The sequence below is a fragment of the Prionailurus viverrinus genome, chromosome A3 (genome assembly GCF_022837055.1).
Source record: "Prionailurus viverrinus isolate Anna chromosome A3, UM_Priviv_1.0, whole genome shotgun sequence".
Lineage (NCBI taxonomy): Eukaryota > Metazoa > Chordata > Mammalia > Carnivora > Felidae > Prionailurus > Prionailurus viverrinus.
The window spans coordinates 90224361-90244540 of NC_062563.1; the positions used below are offsets into that span (position 1 = coordinate 90224361).

General features: G+C 49.7%; 1 protein-coding gene across 2 annotated transcripts; it reads right to left on the reverse strand.

Annotated features, from left to right (window-relative positions):
- Nucleotides 1-16726: 16726 nt before the first annotated feature.
- On the reverse strand, nt 16727-18754 carry EGR4 (early growth response 4). Of its 2 annotated transcripts, none has more exons than XM_047853841.1 (2): nt 18604-18754; nt 16727-18199 (listed from the first exon to the last, which is right to left on the reverse strand). In XM_047853841.1, the coding sequence occupies exons 1-2, from the start codon at nt 18737-18739 to the stop codon at nt 16884-16886; spliced, it is 1452 nt and encodes a 483-aa protein (XP_047709797.1). In that variant the 5' UTR covers nt 18740-18754; the 3' UTR covers nt 16727-16883. The 2 variants fall into 2 exon arrangements, with proteins under 2 accessions (XP_047709797.1, XP_047709798.1); XM_047853842.1 differs by having other exon boundaries at nt 16727-18202.
- Between the last annotated feature and the right edge of the window lie 1426 nt (nt 18755-20180).

The following is a 20180-nucleotide window of genomic DNA, read 5'->3' on the forward strand; positions in this document are numbered from 1 at the left end:
TTTGGGTGGGGCTCTGGGGGAGCACATATGACCTTAGCCTGTTCGTCAGTCACAGCGCCAACTCCAGGCCAATATAGCCACTCCAGGACCTGTGCTCAGCTGGTAGAATGTGAGCCTGGAGCTGCTTGTGGCCACTTCTTTTTTTTTTTTTTTTTTTTTTTTTAATTTTTTAATGTTTATTTATTTTTAGAGAGAGAGTGTGAGCGGGGGAAGGGGCAGAGAGAGAGACACACACAGAATTCAAAGCTGTGCGAGCTGTCAGCACAGAGCCTGACACGAGGCTCAAACCCACACACTGTGAGATCATGACCTGAGCCGAACTTGGATGCTTAACTGACTGAGCCACCCAGGTGCCCCTGCTTGTGGCCACTTCTATCCTCCTTGGGCAAGATGAACAACAAGGCTCCTGATGACCTCCCTTGAGCATCCAGATCCAGATCTGCCTAAAACTTTAAGCCAGGACTTGTCAATTGTGTGAGGCAACAAATTCTTTTTGTAGCCTAAATCATCTGAGTCAGTGGCCAGTCACTAGTGATGAAGCTCTAGACTAACACAGTGACCCACAGTGTAAAAAGCAAACCTTGGACTTCCCCTCACCCACTCCCCAGCGTCCATCCCTGTTCTCTTCAACAGTGCCACTGTCCTCCCAGTCATACCACACCACTGGCCATCTTGGCTTTGCTCTCTGCTAACCATCAAGACCTGCTCATTTTCTCCATCAGTTCTCTTCTGCTCTGTGCTCTTCCTCACACCCAGACTGCTGGCCCAGGCTTCAGCTCAGAGCTCTATCTCGTCCCATATTAGGCACCAGATTCCTCTGTCTACCGAGAACTCATGCTCCTTCAATGGCTCCCAGCATCTACCAACTGCAGCCAAACTCAGCTTCACCTTTGGCCTCGCTGTACTCTCTCTTTTTTAAGTTTATTTATTCATTTTGAGGGAGAGAGGGGGAGAGAGAGAATCCAAAGCAGGCTCCGCACTGCGGAGCCCGATATGGGGTTCGAACTCACGAACCACGAGATCGTGACCTGAGCAGAAATCAAGAGTCAGAGGTTTAACCTACTGAGCCACCCAGGTGCCCCCTGGCCTCACTTTACTCTTGCCAATTTGAGAGCGAAAAGTGGCCTGGCTCTTTTGCTTGCATTTCTCTGATTATTATGGCTGGATATTTTTTTTCCCACATATTGAGCAGTCATTTATATTTCTTTGGTGACTTGCTTATGTACTATTCTTTGCTCATTTTTATACTGAACGTTCACATTTTCTTACTGATTTGCAAAGGCTTTTTATAATGTTGATCCCTTGTCATTTATATACTACGAATGTTTTACTCAAGTCTGTCAATTGGCTCGTTTACAGTCTTTACTGATATAACAAAGCTTATAGTTGGCTTCAGTAAAAATCTTTAGCATTTCTGATTTTGTTATCATGCTTAGGAAGTCCAGCCTTACCGAAGATTTTATAAACAGTTATATATGTTTTCCTTTCATACTTTGTGTGATTACCTTTTTTTTAAAAGTCTAGAACAATTTTTTTAAATTAAGGGCCTTAGGGGCGCCTGGGTGGCTCTGTCAGTTAAGCGTCCGACTTCAGCTCAGGTCACGATCTCACGGCTCATGAGTTCGAGCCCCACATCGGGCTCTGTGCTGACAGCTTGGAACCTGGAGCCTGCTTCAGATTCTGTGACTCCCTCACTCTCTGCCCCTCCCCTGCTCACACTCTGTCTCTGTCTCTCTCAAAAATAAATAAAAAATGTTTAAAAAAAATTGTTTTTAATTAAGGGCCTTAAACAAATAATCATCCATAAACTGACAATGACTTGGTAGCATACACATACTTCAGGCTGTATGGTTTCCTTTTATACAATGGAGTTTTAAATCCATCTAAAAATTTTTGGTATGCATGGTGAGACAAGGATTAAAACAAAACAAAACAAAACACTCCCTCTCTCTCTGCCCCTCCCCAGCTTGTACTCTGTCTTTCTCTCAACAACTCAATAAAACATTAAAAAATCTTAAAAAGACACAACTTTTTGTTATGGACATCTTCACATATATTCAAAAATACAATATGAGGATAAACTATGTTATATACCCATCAACCAACTTCAACAGTTACCAACTCATGACGCTTTTGTTTTATCTGTATACCTGCTCCCCTGCTTTGTACTTCCCCCACCCCCACCACTAGATAATTTTGAGCAAATCCAAGTTTTATTTTACCCAAAAACAACTTAGTTATCTATAAGCCAAGGACTTAAATTAAAAAAAACAAAACAAACAAAAAAAAAAACAAAAAAAAAACTTAGCAGGTGCCTGGGTGGCTCAGTCAGTTAAGCATCCTACTTCGGCTCAGGTCATGATCTTATGGTTCACAGGTTCGAGCCCTGCATCAGGCTCTGTGCTGACGGCTCAAAGCCTGGAGCCTGCTTCAGATTCTGTGTCTCCCTCTCTCTCTCTGCACCCCCGCCCACTCATGCTCTGTCTCTCTCTCTCTCTCTTAAAAATAAATAAACATTAAAAAAAAATTTTTTTTTAAATACTTAGTCACTGTTCTAACATCACCATCGTTTAGGTATATTAACATCAAAATCATTATCATCCATCACCGTTATCATTAGGTATATTAACACCAAAAAAGTAGCCTTGGGAGGGAAATCCAGAAGAGAGTTCTCTGAACAGACCAACAAAATAAATAGTCTTGTGGCAAATCTATTCAAAGTGCAAAAAAGAAAGAAAGAAAACAAATACATAACACTGTGAATGAGAAAAGGGATATAACCACTGACACAGAGATTTTTTTTTTAATTACTAAAATGCCACCAGGTACAATTCTTGGCCCAAATTGTTGAAAATCTGGATGAACTGAATATTTTTCTAGGAAAATATAAATTATCAAAATTGACTCAAGAAGAAGTAGAAAACCTGAATGGATTAATAAGTATAGATAAAATTGAAGAAGTTGGCAAAGTGACCAGAGATGTTATAAACAGAATTCAGTTCACACACACACACAACTGTTCAGGAACAGGGTTATTCTGTGATGTATGGTCAGCTTGGTATCAGGGCACCCGTGGGTACCTGCCCATCCCAACTAAGTGCTGAGCCCTCCAGTGGGGGCACTTTCAGGGATCAGAACTGGCCAACCTGTTCCGTCCCCTCCCCATATACTTTTGAAGCATCCTTTTCCTACACAGCACCCTGCTAGCCAGGCTCTGACAAAGGGGAAAGTCTGGGGGTGCAGGCCTATGTGTGGACGTGCAAGGTAGAAGTAGGAAGGGACTTCTTGGGTCCAGGTGGCTCTTCCCCTGAGGCCAGCCTGCCCCACAGTTTCCCTCCATATGCTGGAGCTGAGGAAGGACTATGAATCATTCTTAGGAATATTTTTGCCTAGATGTATGTACTCCCTCAGCATGAGCATAAGCTTTGCCTGGATGCAGGCAAGAAGGTGATGGAGGCAGGGGGAGGTAGAAGAGGAAGAAAAAGAAAAATAGAAGTATTGCCTGTTCAAATTCTATCACAGTCCTGTATTAGGAGTATCATGACAGAACAGTTGGAGATTTTCCTTTGCATTCTAGTCTCTTCAAATCAGCAACCTCTGCATTCCTAAGACCTGCCTCCTTTTTCAGCCTGGCCCTGCCCCTTGCCCCCATCCCCAGGACCTGTTATGCTCCTGCCATCTTTCTGAAACGCCTATCTCAAGTCTACTTTCTTGCAAATCCAGCTGAAGGTTTGCATTAGGTAGAAGGATTCTACAGGATGAACCACAGGATCTTTTTTTTTTTTTTTTTTTTTTTTTAAGGCTTTCAGGTGTGTGAATCTCATCTCCTCAAACAAGACCAACCATTTCAAGATGTGTGTCTTCTCTGGCTCCTGTCTACTGTCACGTTCTCACTGACTCTGACAGAAACACAGATTATCTTGCATTTTCATGGCTTCCACTACCATGTAATCATTGAGAATTCCTGCAGTGGATATTAGTATTTTTATCTGCTCAGCAAGTCTTCTTCACCTTCCGGTAATACATCTCATTCTTTCTTTGGTAAGCTGGCCCTCCCCATTCCATGTGGTTCTGACAGGGCTGCATGACCCAGGCCTAGCCAATCATGTCAACCATGGTGCCCCCATCTCCTTGGCCACAATGAACGACCCAGGAATGGACACATTCCTCAAGCTGAGCCAACAGAGCCATTCAGTGGGAATATAAATGAAAGACTGAGGAGTCTCTTATTCCTCTGGAATTACATATTAGGATGCTAAAGCTATCTATGGCCTTGTGTAACCCCCACCTACTACATGGAGAAAGCCCATGCATGGCGGGGGAAAAATATGGCCACACTCAGAGCGCAGCTGAGCTAAAAGCTAGAAAGAGTCCTCACCACATTTTTGAGAACCCAGGTACAGTCATACCCCAAACACACCCATCCCCCTTCTTTCCAGTTACATGAGTTGGTACATATCCCTTTTTGCAAAAAAATAATTTGAGTGGGATTTCTGTCACTTGTAATCAAAAGTCCTAATAATCTCGCAAATCTGTATTTCTAGCCTAGCATTCTCTCCTGAGCTCTATTAAAACATGAATTCATTCAGTGTATGTTTACTGAATACCTGCTCTGGGCCATGAATTTTATCAGGTGCTGTGCTAGGTATGCTGAGGACATCTTGAGATCTTGCCTTCAAACAGCTTGGGGTTCCCTGGGACAGACTAAGTAAGGTATTAGATGATACAGCAATAAAATAAATGCTGGGCAAGAGGCTAGCATGGGATTCTACACTCAACTTAGCTTGAGGAATTGGGGAACCCCCAGAGGCAGTAGCATCTAAATGACTGGAAGAGTCGAGTCAGGTGAGAAAGTATAATTATGAGACTGGGGCAGGAGAAGGAAGGCATTCTGAGTAGTGGAAACAGGATGTGCAAAGGCAAAAAAAAAAAAAAACATCTCTCTCTGGGAACTAAACCCTAAGCTCTGTCTCAACCACTGCCACTTCCCCAGCACTTCCAACACTGCCTGGCATGGGGCAGGTGCTTTGGTAAGTGTTTGTGGAATGAAGGAAGGGCAAGGACTTAATCAGATATACAGTTTAGAAAATGGACTACTGAGGGCCAAGGTCAAGCAGAAGGCTGTTGGAGGCAGAAATTGTTAGCCAAGGTAGCAGGAGTGCAATGAGGACAAGGATGGATACGGGCGCAACATAGGAAGGAGAGTCATGGGGCGCCTGGGTGGCTCAGTCGGTTAAGCAGCCAACTTCGGCTCAGGTCATGATCTCGCGGTCCGTGAGTTCGAGCCCCGCGTCAGGCTCTGTGCTGATGGCTCAGAGCCTGGAGCCTGTTTCCGATTCTGTGTCTCCCTCTCTCTGACCCTCCCCCGTTCATGCTCTGTCTCTCTCTGTCTCAATAATAAATAAACGTTAAAAAAAAAAAAAAAAGGAAGGAGAGTCAAGAAGGCTTGGTGACAGAATGATTGTGGCTCATACTAAAGGGAAGAGTCGAAGATCAAGCTCAGGTTTGGGTTTTGAGCATGTAGATAAATGGGGCTGTGGTTAGGTAGGAGGGAAAGTGAAGGAAAGCAGGTTTGGGGGAGAGACGAGCCTGGTTGTAAATTCCATGAGTTTGAGGTTCCAGAGGGCCTTGGAAATAGAGATAGTCGTTGATACATAGTTTGCAATATGGAGCCAAAAATATAGGTCTGGCAACTTAAGCATAAAAGTGGATGAGTAGGACCAGGGAGAGGGTGCAGAGAGAGGAGAGCAGAGTAATAAAGGTGGACCCTCAGAAAAGCAGGGGAGGGAGAAGAACCAAGAAGTTTCTAAGAACCAGAAGCAGCAATGGGAATTCTGGTAGGAAACCTTTTGGAAGAGAGGATGTCAAGGAGGGAAGAAGTGGGCAGTAGTGTAAATGACAGTGTAAACAACAGGAGTTGATGACACAAGTCATAGCAGAGGTGGCAAGGGTCCACTGGGGACTTCAGGGAAGACCTCTTTGATGAGCCCAGCTGATGGGGGCTGAGGGGAGAGTGAGGTGGAGACAGTGAGTACATACAGGAAGCTCAACTATGAAGGGGAAGAGGCAGCATGGGAGATTCCAGAAGGAATTTTTAAGATGAGAGACACCAGAACATATTTAAATGCTTCTTAGAGATAACCTAATTCTAATCTCTACTATCACTTCCACTAGCATGAGGCATACATAACCCATGCCTTAGACCTGACATTTATAGCAATCTTTTTTTTTTTTTTAAGTGCTCCTTAGAAGCAGCCTGTAGAGAGGGAGACCATGAAAAGGTGGTATTTTAATGTAGGTGGCTCAGAGCTTAATGTGGCTAATAGTGTACTCATAATACATGATTCCTTCAAGCCCGCATCTTTCTCCTGTTTCCCATCTTGACCAACATCTTCATTATCTACTCAGCACCCTGGATGCAACCCCCAAGGCACCTCTGCATTCTCAAAGTCCTCTTCAGACCTCATCAATCACCGGTTTTTGTTCTACTGCCTTCTAGATATTTGATTCTTATTTCCTCTAGTCCCTCTCCCAGACCATAATTATCCGCTTCTATCTGGTCTGTTGATACTGTTTCTAACTGAAGTCTCTAACTCCTCCTGCTTTTTCTGAAAATACCAATCCAGTCATGTCACTCTTCTTCCAAAATAAATCTCTGAGGGAAGGCCATTTTCTGGGAGGTAAAGTCCACCCTGCTTTGACTGCCCTCAAGCCTGGCCAGGACCAGACCACCAGACAGCCTTGCCAGCCTAGCTTTTGTGTCCTGCTTCCCATGTGCATCCTTAATGAGCCCTGCAGGGCTCAGCTTCACTGAGAAGTGCCATGTGCTGTCACACCCTCAAATCTTGGCTCATGCTGGTCCCTCTTCCTGGGACTCCCTGCACCAAATGGTGAATTCTGCAGGGCCACCTCAAATGCTACCCTTTCCGTGAAGCCTTCCTTGACCCCCTCCTTCAGCTCAAATCACATCACAGCGTGAATCACTCCTTACCACAGCTCTTCACATACGGTAACAGGTGTCACATGCTGGATGGTCATGGACTTGTTTGCACATCAGATCCCACCCTATTCGTACACTGGAAGGCAAGGACAATGCAAATGATTCACCCTCACACCTTTCTCACCCACAGCAGACATCAGTATATCATTCTTGGAGGAATCACACTGAATAATGGATGAACTGATTGATTTCATGTAACCAAAGTGATTTCTATCACTCATGATCATGGAACTGGATGAATCTGGTTATAATTAAGTCCATCTAAGAATCACCTGGAATTACAAGTGCTTCCCTGGTTCGGCTTACGTCCCACCCACTGGGAAGTAAGAACTTGCTGTGTCTTCTTGCCTCTGTCACTCTAACAGAGCTCCAAGGCTTAGGGCTTCTGTGCTTCATTCTGTTTTATCCGCCCGACAAAAAGATATCAAACACAAGGGCCATGCCAGCCACTGGGAGACACAGGGATGAATAAGACAGCCCTCAAGATGCTTACAGTCTAATAATCTAAACAGTGAACACTTAACTACTAATTATTCTGATCAGATACCATGCTTCTCATTTAGTCTTCATGACAGTGCTGCCACATAGGTGGTATTATCTCTATTTTAGGAGGAAAATGAGGCTCAGAGTGGCCAAATCACTTGCCCAAGGCCAGGAAGTGACTGTAATAGACTTTGCTCTGATGGCCTCCCTGGAACCATGCTTCCAGGATTCTTGCCCTTATGTTGTGCCCTCCCACACTGACTCAAAAGTTGGCCATGTAGTAGCAGAGGTTTGAGAAGCAATTGTACCTTAGAGCTTATAACCTCTTACAGTATTTCTCTAGGGATACAGCTGCCATAAAAAAAAAAAACAAAACAAAACAAAACAAAAAAACAAAACAAAAAAAAACAACCTCCGGCTGAATTACTGAATGATTAGATATTGTATGTAGAGAGACCCTGAAGGATGAAAGACCACCTTGATGTTCCTTTCCAGCCAGTCCCTCAACTGAATGCTGCTGAGAGGTGCCAAGTGAACCCACAGCCACGGCCATAGTCATGGCCAACACACAGACCATGAAAAATAATAAAGCATTATTGTTTTAAGCCCCTACATTCTGAGGTGGTTTGTTGCACCACTGAATAATTGAAACAGTTACAAGTCAGGATTTGACTTGTAAGTCTACCTGATCAAGTACTACCTGATTTCAAAACCCATACTAAGAGTATATCAACGTATGTTACTTCTAATTGGGAGGGGAATGTGGCACCAACTCTACAATATTCACAGTAAATATTCGTTGATTGAATGAAGGGAGTGGGGCACTTCCATACAGACAGGAAAGTCCATGGAATTCAAAGGCAGGATAGCAATTACCTTTCAACAACTACCACCCCCTTCCAGCTATAAATATTCCAAAATCAAAAATATACTAGTCATCCCTAAATCTAGAAACATTTGTGTGGTCATCACCAAACTTCCTCTCTGTCTCTTTTTCTGTTAAATTCAGATCAGGCAAAATCGAGAAGTTAGCAGAGTTTGGTTTTTGATGGTCACCCACCCTGCCCTCGACATCCCCAACATGTCTCTGGCACCTCCTCTACCCTCTCACTTGGCCCTCTAGGCCCAAGAGCTCTTTCTCCCTCTTTCCATCTAAAATCCACATGCAGAGGAGGGGAAGAGGATTTGGATGTTAATAGATGGCTTTACAGGCCAAAGAAATGAAGCCCTAAGTTCAGTGCTTTCAGGAGACATCTGCCAGCAGGTGGAGGAGGTGTTCTAAGGATGGGGAGGCAGCTGGAAGTGTCCCTGTGGATGGAGAATAAAGGAATGCCCCCCCCTTCAAAGCCCTCCAAATCCCCAAGAAGGAGGGGGTTGTGGCTCTCCACACCTGGGGCTGTGGTCCCCACTTGTGTACCTCCCAGGGCAATCACTATAGTCTAGTGAAGACCCACAGGGGTCAATGCATCCAGTCCCCTGCTTCCTGGCAGCCCTGACACTGCCTTTTCTGTTCTAAGCTCCCCTTCCCTCTTGTGCTCCTGCAAACATGCACACACCTCCCAAGGTCACACACACATGGCTCCAGCACCTGGATCCCACACCCGGAAAATCATCGGGCCCCTCACAGCACACTCTACCTAAGGAGAGCAGGCCCCACTCCCGCTCCCAGGCACACCATGGCAAGTGCACACAGGCGCCGTGCCACACACTCACATGCAAAGCAATGCAGTGGGGCGCGCACATCCAGATCACTGTGGGTAGTCACCAGCGGAGGCACTGGGATATGAGGAGACAGAAACATGCATGCACACACATGCACACCTCCAGATCATCCTGACTATCACACGTGCACGCCGGCACGCACACAGACACCCAAAGCCTCCCACCCTCAGACACCCGCACAGGTGCCCAGCCAGGCCTCAACACCAAGCCCCTCCCCCACCCTTTTTCAGAAGCAGGTGAAGAGGGCTGGGTTTGAGGGCGCTCCCCTTCCTCCCTCCCTCTGGCCCTGCTCTCCAAGGTCCAGAGTCCCAGAGGGGTCTGGAGCCCGCCCCCGCCCCCCAACCTGGCGCGGGGAGCAACTGGAGAGAAGCCGGGGGGATGGGAAGCCTGGTCTCAAAACGTTCTGATTTTAATTCCTTAAATTAACCCCTTCCTTGCCTCTGGCCTGGCCTGCCCAGAATCCCTCCCTGTCCGGCAGCCTCGGGGGCCTCCCGAGGGCTGTGGGGGAGAAGGAAGAGGAGGAGGACGCAGGGGCTGGGGTCCTCCCTGCCTTCTCTCTCCAGGAGCGGTCCCGCAGCGCGCCCATGACTCGCCCTTACCTCCTCCACCCCGCGGCGAGGCCAGGCCCCGCGGCCCTCGGCTGGGGGTGCACAGGCAGCCCCCGCGTGCCGTGTCCAGATGCAGGGCCGCCCTGGGGCCTCGGATCTCGTTCCCCTCCGCAGCCTCGGGTGGCCGCCGCGGCTTGCGCCCCCGCCTCCCTCCCGGGGCGGGGGCGGCCGAGCCTCCCAGCCAGTCGCAGCGGGAGGGGCACACAAACCGGGTGGGGGAAGGATGGAGGAGGAGGTGGGAGGAGGAGGGGGCTCGCGGCCGGAGGAAAGGAACAGAAGGGGGAGGGAGGCAGCGAGGAGGTGGGGCGGAGTCGGCCCCTCCTTCGGGGCGGGCTCTCCTGCTAGATGGGGAGCGGCAGATGCCGCCAGAAGCGGCTGCGCCGGGACCCCACGTTTTCCGCTGAAGGTGGCTTCGATGGGGGAGGGGTCCGCGGCGCCGCCCTGGGGGTGCAGGGGCCGCTTGGCCGAGCCCTTCCTTGGTCCCGGTCTTCCAGGCTCCCGGCACCGCCCAGTGCACTCTCCCTGCCCCAGGCACCTCTTCTGCCCACCTTTAATTCAAACCGCTCCGCCCTAGCTCTACCACTCCGGCTTGGGCCTGCTCCCACCCGGGGCAGATCCCGGGCGTAGGGGGGCGGTTCTGTGGGTCAGGAAGAGGGCGGGTGCGCTGCAATGCTCCTGGGATATGCGCCACGGTCACTAAGCAGCCTCGTGGGCCGCGCCCTAGGTTGTGCACCCGGCGACCTCCGGCCAGATGCGTGGTCTCGGCGGCGATTGCTTGAGTCAATCTCCTCTGGGCATCCCTAGGGAACCAGGAAAGCTTCGAGTGGCTGCTTTCCCAGGACCCAATTTTGCCCTTGAGGATGCCATCGAGGAGCACCTGTCCCCATCACAAATCCCATCCCGGACCTAGAGGAGGAAAAAAGAGGCGGTGGTCTGTAGCCCTGGTTCCTTCCCACCCACTCCACCCCATCTCCCTACCCCCCCCCCCCCCCACTTCCCACCCCCGCTTCGAACTTGGTTAGGAGAGAAGCCTAACTCCCTAGGCCTGGAGCATCTGGAGGGCCTGGCCCTTGGCTTAAGGCCTATCCAGCCGAAGTAGAAACAATCTGGCTGTTCCAGGCTTGGAGGAAGTCCACAGGGCTGCAGTGGGGCCTGAGAAATCAGACATGGTGTTGGGGCTATCGAGCCCAGGGCGAGCTGGGCTTTAGAAGAGGAGAAGGACAGATGGAATTTCAGGCTAGGGGCAGTACTTGGGCAAAGGCACAGAGCCAAGCTTGGGCAGGGTTGAGCACCAGGGCTAAGAGGGGCAGTCTGGCTGCAACAGCCTAGGAATCCAGCATAGCCACAGGATTCTCCAATAGAGGCTGATGGGGACTTTCCTTGACCCCCTCCTACTCCTGCTCTGGCAAAGGCATTGGGCATTTAGTATCAGGAAAGATAATTTGTAAACTTGCCTGGTGGCTTTTGGGGATAGGCAAATTTAAGAAAGACAGGCTGAATAGTGGCCAATCAGGTCAAACTACCACCCCCCCCACCCCTCCCCACTTTTCTCTTCCTTCCCCTGGCTGAATTTTTTTCCTCCTTCGGAAAGTCTTCTTAGTGGGAGTGGGAAATCACTTCCTCTAAGACCTAAATGATAACAGCTCCTCTTGGCCAAGTGCCAAGCATCATACTAAGCATTTTTATGCATATCATTCAATTGTCCTAACAAATCTATCAAGTGCATATTATTATTCCTACTTTACAGACAGGGGAGCTAAAATTCAGAGCCCAACAAATGGCAGAGTCAGGATTTGAACTCAAGTCAATAAACTCCAATGTCTGTGCTTAAACACGGTGCCCTCCTGCAACCCTTTTGCTGTATTAGGCTTACTGAACCCTCCTCTTCTAAAGTACAGATTCCCTAAATCCACCTGCTTTTGCAGAGAACCAAAAATGTCCATATATTGTCTGGTTCTATCTTTGTTCTCGTAATGTTTGTTTGTCCTCATTCTATGTTTCTTATGAATATGCAAAAATAATACAGGACATGCTTGTGTATGTATGCATGTGCTTTTGTGCATATATGTATGCATACAGGTATATATCTGTGCATATGCACATGTGTGCATGTGTGTACGTGCACAGGTGAGTGTGTGCATGTGCATACATGTGGGTGTACATTGCATGTTGTGAATGTCTATTAGTGAATGCTCATGTGGATGTATGTGGGTGTGCATGCATTTGAATATATGGGGGGGCCGTGCACGTGTATGTGCACATGCGCATATGTGTGTATGCATGTGTGCATGTGCGCATGTGTGCTCGTGCTACATTTCACAGACAACAATTCCTGCTTGGTTGTTATGGGAACCACAGTTCTAAAAATGTTAAACTGAATCCCACTCCATGTGGGCCAGAAAAACCAAAAGAGAAAGAGCTGAGTGACAGACATATCTGGGGCCCAGAGCTAAGGTAGAGAATCACGGGCTTAGCAAGACCTGGACAGGCACAGAGCAGCCAAAAGTGTGGTCCCACTCATAAGACCCCCATGACTTGGATCAGGACCTCAGTCCTGCTTCTGCCCAACTCTCCCTCCCTCCTGATCTTTTCTCAGCTTCATGCTCTCCAACCACCTTCCTTCCTTGCTCTTTCCCCCTTCTCTTTTCCTTTCCCCTTTTAGCACTTTAGGCCTTTTTTTGGCCAACCAATCCACACAATAGTTAGGCCCTTGAATGTGCTGGGCAGTAGGCATGGTGATATGGAGCCCACACATGTGGATCAGACATGGTCTCTGCTCTTGAAGGAGCTCAGGGTGGGAGGATTTGGATAATTCATGGTCGGGGGGGTGGTAGGAAAGAGCAAAAGTAGGGATGACAGAGGAGGGTAAAGATGAATTTGGATCAGACATGTAAGGCTTTAACTGAAGTGTATTTTTTGTAGGAAGGGGGAAGTTGTGGTCAGTTGGGATAAAACACCATGAACAATGGTTTAGGGAAATTATATCAGTAGTGATGTGCAATGTGGAATGGAGGAAGAGAGACCACAGGGAGTAGTTTGGTACAGTGCAGGCTTGTCTCAAACAGGGCACAGGGGGTGGGGGGATGAGGGAAGAAATAGCAGGCATTCTAGGTTCCTTTGTCACTCTCTTCCCCCATATCCCACCTCATCAAGATTCTCATTACTCTTCCCTGTCTCTCCATGGTGAAAATGGGGATTAGAGTGACCACTGTTACTAATGTCTGTGTTGAGTTCTTCAAGTATACTGGAAAGGAAACAGGTTAGGGGCCACTGGCCTGGCCTATGGTAGGCACTCAATAATACTTGTGGAACGAGTAGATACAGGGATATACACTGGTCTTGGAACTGGATGGCCCAGGTTCAAGGCCCATTTCAGTCTCCCACCATCTGTGTGCCCTGAAGAAAATCCCTAAATCTCTTGGGCCTCAGTTTCTTTCTCTACACATTGAGAGGTCAGAAATTCTGTTCTTCTAAATTCCGTCCAACTACATGTTATTATCATGTGCTTCTATGTGCTTGTCATAGCCACAGTATTTGTGTATGTGCAGGGAGTGGCATGGACTGAGGTACTGGCAACAGGCAAAGAGAAGATAAACATGGGAAACATTTTAATAGAGGAACCAATATTTCTGGCTTCAGTGTTAATCAATATTGTCGAATGGATAAGCCAAAGACCCTCCTGCTACAGAATATGTGGACTGATTCACAAAACATAACAGACCTCTGAAACGCTTAACCAAGATTGCAGTAAAGGAAAGAAAATCTATATGGGCCAAAACTGGGAAGAGAAATGAGACCAAGAAATGTAAGCAAGGGATGTGCTATGACTAACCCCAGGAGATATGGGGAGGGAGGCTTATTGCTTATGTGCTCTGACCTGGGCTCTGACTGGGGGAGTTGCCTATGAGAATGTATAACAATATGGGTTAGACTTTGAACTCACAACTCCTGTGTGATATAGGAACCGTGGGCTGAAAATTAACATAAAGACTGATGTCCACCAGTTGGTACTCTTAGGGTGCATGGCACAAGCACACACAAAACTTCTCAGGAAAAACATACCCTCAAGCCAGGCCACGGAGTATTTTTGCCCAGGTAAATCCCCACTGAAGATGAACTCACAAGCTAAAAATTACAATAGACAAAAGGAAATATGTACCATAAATGAGAGTAGATAAGACCCTGAAGAACTCCAGGAAGGTCCAACAGGTCTGAGTGACAGCCTGGATACAGGAGGAGGGATCAAAGGTGAATCCCACAGAACTGTTAAGTTATTTGGATGAGACCAGGGACCCAAACAAATGATAGTCACCATTATCAGAAATTGGGTATATGGAAGAATGATTTGGTTTTAGACAGATAGTATTTGAAATGGCAGTGGGACACCCATATGGAGGTGTTCATTAGTCCAACCAAGTGGCTACAGCTGGGGTAGAGACCAGGGCTGGCTGGCTTAGAAGTCATTTATGCAGCAGTGATAGCTAAAGGCCTTGAAGTGAATGTGCTTTCCAAAAACACTGTTGAAATAGGGAAGGTGAGAGCTAGGAACCAAGTCTGGAAAAACACCCATATTTTGAGGGCCAGATGAAAAAGAGGCTCAAGTAAGGAAAGAGCTCTCTGTTAGTCCCTAGTTCTGTGTGGGCCTGGCCTAATATTCTCTTCCCTCAGAATCCCTAGAGGAAGGTCCAGTAAATGGAACAATTTCTCTTGGGAGTGACAGGAGGGGCTTTTCAGCTGGGAGTTCTAGAGTCAGGCAGGGCTCTGATACCAGCACCACTACTTCTGTGGGGGTTCAATTTTCTCATCCGTGGTATTTAGGCCTAGGTGTGCGTGAGGACAAGAGAGGGGCACGAAAGAGCTGACGGTACCTGACAGAATGCTATAAAGGGGGTAAGGGTGGGGTGGTTAGACACTACCCACCCACAGTCTGTCTGCCCTTCTCTCTTTGCTTAGGTTGTATGGTTTGCAATCAGTTACTTGAAATCTGAGCCTCTGTGCTCTTCCTTACATTGCATGGGAAATGAAGTCAGGTGGTCCATACCTATAAGTGAAAGGTATCGTCACTTCAATAGTAAGCTAATGAAAATCATCATCTTACATCTTTGCAAATCTGCCACTTACCTATTACAATACCTGATGGTCCACCATTTGAGCCTCTCTACAGGGTTAAACATTGCCCTCTGCAGGCTACTTTTAAAAATGCTAACTCTTCTAGAAGAGGTAATGTGGAGTGGAGTCCTTTACCACAAATTGGTCTATTCGATACAAGATATTCAACCATGTGGAAGTACTTAATACCTGGGGAAACAAATGGGTGGAATTCTCGGACTTGATCATTTTGTCTCTGGTCCACTTGACTGTGGGGTGGAAGGTGAGCATGTCTGACAGTGAAGAGACAAAGAAGCCAAAGGATCAGAAGCCGGCTTGATCTGGCATCAGAGGGCTGTAAGGCATTCTTAACTCAGGAATAGCTCAGTGCAAAAGAGAAAAGAATAAAGCCTGAAGACAGGCCCTATCCTTTCCTTAGCAGAGAGGAGTTACTGGGGAGGAGAGATGGGGTGGCAGAGCAGGCTTTTAATGTTCCAGGTTGTGCCCAAGGTGTCCAGAAAGAGTATAAAAGCTTTTGAGTTGTAAGCTCAGGGAGTAAAGGGGGAGCAAGTTGCATCCATTCCCCATCTTCTCCATCACAAAATCATGTTTTCCTCTCTTCTTGCTCCAAACCCCCTCCTCAAGCCATGAAGGATTCACCTGGAAGAAGAGCTAGGGAAAAGGGACTGTGGCAGGTGCATGGCTGGATGGTAAATGGGCTGCTGCCACCTGGAAAAGATCCTTTGTGAGCAACTAGCCTGTGAGAATCTGGAAAGCACCCTCTCTTTGCTGGGCTTGGCTCTGCCCATCCATGGTCTAGCTGAACGCTGAATCCCTTTTGGCCATGACAGCATGTGCTTCTCATACAGATGCACAGGCACTGGCTGGAGCCTCTGTGATACCCAAGACTCTGGGTGTTCACAAACAGCACTGACATATTGCAGTCTTCTGTTGCTGTCGCTACTGCTTGGGGCTCCCTCTAGTTGCGGAACCTATTTCACTTCTTGGCAGGAAGCCTTTCCAAACAGTGCTCTTAAGCTGAGGTGCCACCATTCTGGGGTTGGTAAAAAAAGCACTGGCTCTGGAGCCAGATAGATCTGAGTTTGACCTTGTTTGTTCCTAGCTGGGTTACCCAGCAAGTTACCTACTTTCCTGCCTCATCTTTGAAATGGAATTTCAGGATTGTGAGGATTAAGGATAATATATGATCAATGTTTAACACCTAAGCCTCTCAATCACTCTCAAGTTTCAGAAACACCTTGAGCCCTTAGGTCAGTTGTGATTAAATGCATCTGTTAATTCAATACATATTTATTGAATGCCTACTGTGTTCCACAGTGCCTGACAGAAGCTGCATAATGATTCCATTGGCGTCATATCTCCCTTCTCTTCTGGCACATATTCTCCTGGGGGAGTGGTTGGGGAATGGGTCAGAAGCTTGGATGGCAGATTCGGTAAGCTTTTAGCACAATAATTTTAATTGCAAAAATAAACAGTTTTGTCAACTGCTCGAGAGTAGCGTCTGCTTTACAAAAATTAACAACAACAAAAGGAAATAACCCCAAAGCAAAACGTTACATCCAATGGCTGCTGGAAACGACATTGCTGTACAAAATCCCGCGCGAGACCGGCTCGGCGCTGCCCCAGCCTGCCTCTGGGGGGGGGGTGTCTAATGGGGGGCGTGGGGCGTGCGCCAAGCCAGTTACAAAACACTGTCTTAAGTCCCAAGGAAGTGCCCGCTCAGTGCATGAGAGGGCTTCCCTCGTAGCGCGGCTAACGCGGGAGTTGGAGCCCGGACCGCAGGAGCTGTCCACGGAGCTGGTGCTGAACGAGGCGTGAACGACGGGCGCTTCAAGGGAACTGGAAGGGGGACCAGAGGCCGGCCCCGGGACGTGCCGGAAAGAGGAGAGGGGAGGGGGGCAGACCAGGTCGCCTCTTTCGTGCCAGGAGGCGGCGCCCCAATCTACAAACCCATTTCTCCCTCACAGGGCGGCGAAAGAGAGGCCCAAAGAGTAAAAGCCAAGGCCCTTGAGCCGTTCCTCGGCGCGCGCCTTCTGCTTGAGGTGCACCTTGCTGTGCCGTTTCTTCTCATCACTGCGCGCGAAGCGGCGGCCGCACACGTCACAGGCGAAAGGCTTCTCACCCGTGTGAGTGCGCACGTGTGTGGTAAGGTGGTCGCTTCTGCTGAAGTTGCGTAGGCAGATGCGGCACTGGAAGGGCTTGTGGCCCGTGTGAATGCGCAGGTGGCGGTTGAGCTCGTCGGAGCGCGCAAAGCTGCGCACACAGCTCTCCACTGGGCAAGCAAAGGCCTTGGCATGCGGCCGCGGGCAGAAGCAGCGCGCGCTGCACTTGCCGCCCCTGCGCCCCTTACGCCGCGCCTTGGTAGGGGGGAATGGGACCGACGGCGGTGGCCCAGGAGGCTCAGGCACCCCACTGCTCCCAGGGATGTCTGCCACCAGAGGTTTCGGGAAGTCCGCCACGGCGCTGCGGAGGCCTAGGGGGGAAACCTGAGGCTGAGTAGCGGTCAGAAACTCTCCACTGTCACCGCTACTCCCTCCCTCCCCGCTAGGAGGGGTCAGGAGACCTGGGAGGCCTTCGGCCACCTCCCCTAAGTCACCCGGGGCCAGCGGGAAAGCGTCGTAAGCCCCCGTGGGGTAGAGTCTGTTGGCGGGGCCGGCTGGCAGCTCCGCCGGGCAGCTGATCGATAGCAGGTCTTCAATCTTGGCCCCCATCGAGGGGAAGCGGGCGTCGGGGGCCGCCTGGTAACCTCCTTGTGACCCACAGCTCCCTGGGGCTCCAGCTGAAAGTAGCTCCCAGGGAGCATAGGGGCCTTTGAAGGCCGAGGCAGTGTCCAGCGCTGGAGAGGCCGGAGGCGCCCGAAGGCCTGGCTTGACGTCGGGTGGGGAGAGCTGAGGCTCATACAGGCACTGTGAGGGGGCGCCTGCTGAGGGAGAGACCTCCCAGAACGCCTCTGGGAAGGTGGCAGCGCCCAGATCCGGGGAGTAAAGGTCCGCTGGACCCGGCAGCAAGGCGTCGGGGCCTGCGGGAAAAGAGGCGTCCAGCGGAGACCGAGATGCTGCCGCCTCAGGGCCGGGGAAAGGTGCCAGACCTAGGATGCCCGACATGAGGTTGAAGAGTGCCTCCGGGTCGTGCGGGTGTTCGGGTACTGCTTGGATGAAGAAGCTACCGCTGTAGCTGAGGCCAGGAGGGGGCGTGGGTGCAGGCCCCTCCAGGAAGCAGGAATCGGCTAAGTCCCCCCCGGCGCCGCAGCTGCTCAAAGCCCAGCTCAAGAAGTCGCCTGCTGAGGAGGGAGCAGGAATCAGCTTCGGGCACATCAAAGGGTGCGCCTCCGGAGTCTGCAAGCCCCCACCCACTAGGCCCTTGGGGCGCACGGACACATAAAAGGTGCCTTTTCCACATTCTGATCCAGCCTGAGCCCGCATACGCCCCAAGACGCACACACAAACATGCACACGCAAAACACACGTGCACGGGCAAAAGGACGCCTTGATACACCCACAGGTTCCTGCGGAGGCGCTGGAGGCACAGTGGGGCAGGGAATGGGGGTGAGCACCCCAGGACCCCTGAGCCTCCTATCACCCCTACCCCCACGGCTCTAGCGTTTCCGTCCCTGCCCGTTTTCAGGCACCATGCGCCCCCGCGCTGCGCCGCCGTCTGAGCACCCTCGGCCGTTCTCCTTACCTCCGGGGTAGCCGGCTGCCGCCGGCGCGGCTCTGCCGGGCAACCGGGACACGTCGGTACTGGGTTCCGCGCAACAGCCCTCGGTGGACTTGACCAGGAGCGCGTCGGGGCCGGAAAACTCGCTAAGGTGGAGCATGGCGCGGCAGCGGCTGCGGGGCGCCGGGGGCCTCGCCCGCTGGGCTTGGCGCGCGGGTGACGGGGAGGCCAGTAGTTGGGGTGCCCTGCGCCTCACAGACCCAGGCGGCCGGGCTCCTGGCTCCAGGCGCTCACCTCTGGGAAAGAGGTCCCGGGGTCGAGGCTCCCTTGCTCGCCGGGACCCGCCTCGGGCGGCGGCTCCTCGCCTCTCCAAAGCGCAGCCGGGCTCCCCCGATCCGCGGCCCCCCCACTTATATAGCAGCGGCCGCGCTGGCTCCGGGCTTCCGACTCCCCGGGCCACTGCCATTTCGGGAGGCCCCGGCCCTGCCGCCGTGACGTAAATGCCCAAACATGGACACAGGATGTGTGCCGGGGACTCCCGAAAAGGAAAGCTCGGGCTGTGACGTCGCCGCCGCCGCCGCCGCCGCCGCCGCCGCCGCCGAGCCCGCGCCGCTGTGTGCGCGCGCGCTCCCCGAGCGTGGAGCCCCGTGCGCGCCGGGGCCGCGGGTGCGCCTGACTGGGGCACTGCGCCACGTGGGGCCCGGCGTTCAGTTAGTGCACTTCCCGCCTGCAGGCAGAGGCCGGGGGTTGGCGAGGAAAAGCTGCCTGGGCTTTGGATTCCACAGTTGGGGATTTCAGTCTGTACAACCTGTGTCACTTAATCTACCTGAATGTCAGTTTCCTCACCTGTGAAATGGAGCTATGTGTACCTACTTCATAAATTTACTGTAAACAGTAATTGGGTTAGAGCATATTAAATGCTACGCATGGGCACACAGTAAACTACAGAGATGTTTGCCATTATTCATTATTTGCTTCCACCTGTGTGTTTTTTCATTTTCTTAATAGTTTTTTTTTCCTTTAGTTTGTTCCAGGAAAAATAACAATTCAATTAAAAAGGACCATAACGCTTGCTACCGATGAGAGGAAAAATCAATTAGTACAAAAGGGTATATTCTAAATTGAAAAGTAAAAGTCTCTTCCCTCCCCATATACCTCCTGAGGTAGCAACATCTAAATGTCTTGTGTATTCTTTCAGAAAAAAATATGCATATGCTGGCATACTCACTGTCTTGCAATATAATTTTTTTCCATTTATAATAGTTGAGAGATTGCTCCATGTCTGAACATAAAGAGCTTTGTCATTCTTTTCTAAGGCTGCTTAGTACTCCATTATGAGGGAAATCAGTTTGTCCCCTATCCATGAGCACGTAGAAGCTTACAACCTTTGGTTTTTACCAACCTTGTTGTACTAAACGTTCTTGACTATATAAATGCGAAGATATCTGTGGGATAAATTCCAATGAATGTAATTCTGGGTCAAGGGTATGTGGAATTTTGATAGACAATTGGCAAATTGTCCTCCAAAGAAGTAGGGCCTATTCCTGCTCCCTCCTCCTTCACCTACAGGGTATGAAATGCTTTTGTAGACTTTTTTTCTG